General features: G+C 49.2%; 1 protein-coding gene across 1 annotated transcript; it reads left to right on the top strand.

Moving 5' to 3' along the window:
- The first annotated feature begins 431 nt into the window (after nt 1–431).
- LOC137675505 (olfactory receptor 14A16-like) lies at nt 432–1,400 on the top strand. The gene has a single exon (XM_068421635.1). The coding sequence runs from the start codon at nt 432–434 to the stop codon at nt 1,398–1,400; it is 969 nt and encodes a 322-aa protein (XP_068277736.1).
- The last annotated feature ends 201 nt before the right edge of the window (nt 1,401–1,601 follow it).

Genomic DNA, 1,601 nt, shown 5'->3' with positions numbered 1-1,601 from the left:
CAGCAGGAAAGCCAAAGGTTTCTGTCTTAAAAACAATCCCCAGATGTGGTGGGGCAACTAGAACAGAAGACACAAAACAGAATACCCCCAGTTCTGCTCTGCAGTCGGGTGAACTGGGAGCAGCAATGCTGACAAAGTTTTTAATATCATGAGAGGATTCAATCTGAGATCACACCATGCTCCTCTTTACCTTATTCTGTATGGCAGGACAGAGTCCCACAGAACCCACAGCAGAACCTCCTGCTCCCAGTGACACTGTCAGCCTGCACCAACCACAGCTCATGAAAGGGACCTGCCAAAAGTCTTCCTGAAAGGGGCGAGGTACTTTGGGGACTTCTATGAGAAATTGAATGTATTTTGCTCAGAGAATTCTGCCCTAACTTGTCACTACCTTTTCCTCCTATGACAGTGCTCGTGCCCCAAGGGACCAAATGTCCAACAGCAGCTCCATCACCCACTTCGTCCTCCTGGTATTTGCAGACACGCAGGAGCTGCAGCTCTTGCACTTCTGGCTCTTCCTGGGCATCTACCTGGCTGCCCTCCTGGGAAACGGCCTCATCATCACCACTGTAGCCTATGACCACCACATCCACACCCCCATGTACTTCTTCCTCCTCAACCTCTCCTTCCTTGACCTGGGCTCCATCTCCACCACTCTCCCCAAATCCATGGCCAATTCCCTCTGGGACACAAGGGCTATCCCCTATGCAGGATGTGCTGCACAGGTATTTTTTGTATTATTCTTTTTTGGTGCAGAGTTTTCTCTTCTCACCGTCATGGCCTATGACCGCTACGTTGCCATCTGCAAACCCCTGCACTATGGGACGCTCCTGGGCAGCAGAGCTTGTGTCCACATGGCAGCAGCTGCCTGGGACACTGGGTTTCTCAATGCTCTGCTGCACACGGCCAATACATTTTCCATACCTCTCTGTCAAATCTATGTTTTGGACCAGTTCTTCTGTGAAGTCCCCCAGATCCTCAAGCTCTCCTGCTCACACTCCTACCTCAGGGAAGTTGGGCTTCTTGTGGTTAGTGCTTTTCTATTTTTAGGATGTTTTGTTTTCATTGTGCTGTCCTATGTGCAGGTCTTCAGGGCCGTGCTGAGGTTCCCTTCTCAGCAGGGACGGCACAAAGCCTTTTCCACGTGCCTCCCTCACCTGGCTGTGGTCTCCCTGTTCATCAGTACTGCCATGTTTGCCTACCTGAAGCCTGCCTCCGTCTCTTCCCCAGCCCTGGATCTGGTGATTGCTGTTGTGTACTCTGTGGTGCCTCCAGCCATGAACCCCCTCATCTACAGCATGAGGAACAAGGAGCTCAAGGATGCTCTGAGGAAACTGATGACTGGGTGCTTTTCAGCGGCCATAGACTGTCAGCCTTCCTCTCCAAATGGCTCTCACTAAATGTCATGACAGTCCAAGTCTGTCTTTCAATCCTTACATTTTTTTTCCTTTTTCCATTTGTGATGTTGCTGTCTTCAATGAAATGTCATTCTTCATCCCCTTCTACTTAAGTATCCACCTATCTTGTGTGACCCAGAGACTGTGTGTAAATAAGGACTCTTTCATTGTATTTAAGCAAAATAAATGAACTTTATTTTTGTC

This window comes from Nyctibius grandis, chromosome 34 (assembly GCF_013368605.1).
Source record: "Nyctibius grandis isolate bNycGra1 chromosome 34, bNycGra1.pri, whole genome shotgun sequence".
Lineage (NCBI taxonomy): Eukaryota > Metazoa > Chordata > Aves > Nyctibiiformes > Nyctibiidae > Nyctibius > Nyctibius grandis.
The sequence above is the reverse complement of the archived record's forward strand: the minus strand, read 5'-3'. Positions and strand labels throughout refer to the sequence as shown.

What these genes read in the sequence shown, in the direction of transcription:
- LOC137675505 (XM_068421635.1), top strand. Translation starts at nt 432, where the DNA reads ATGTCCAACAGCAGCTCCATCACCCACTTCGTCCTCCTGGTATTTGCA.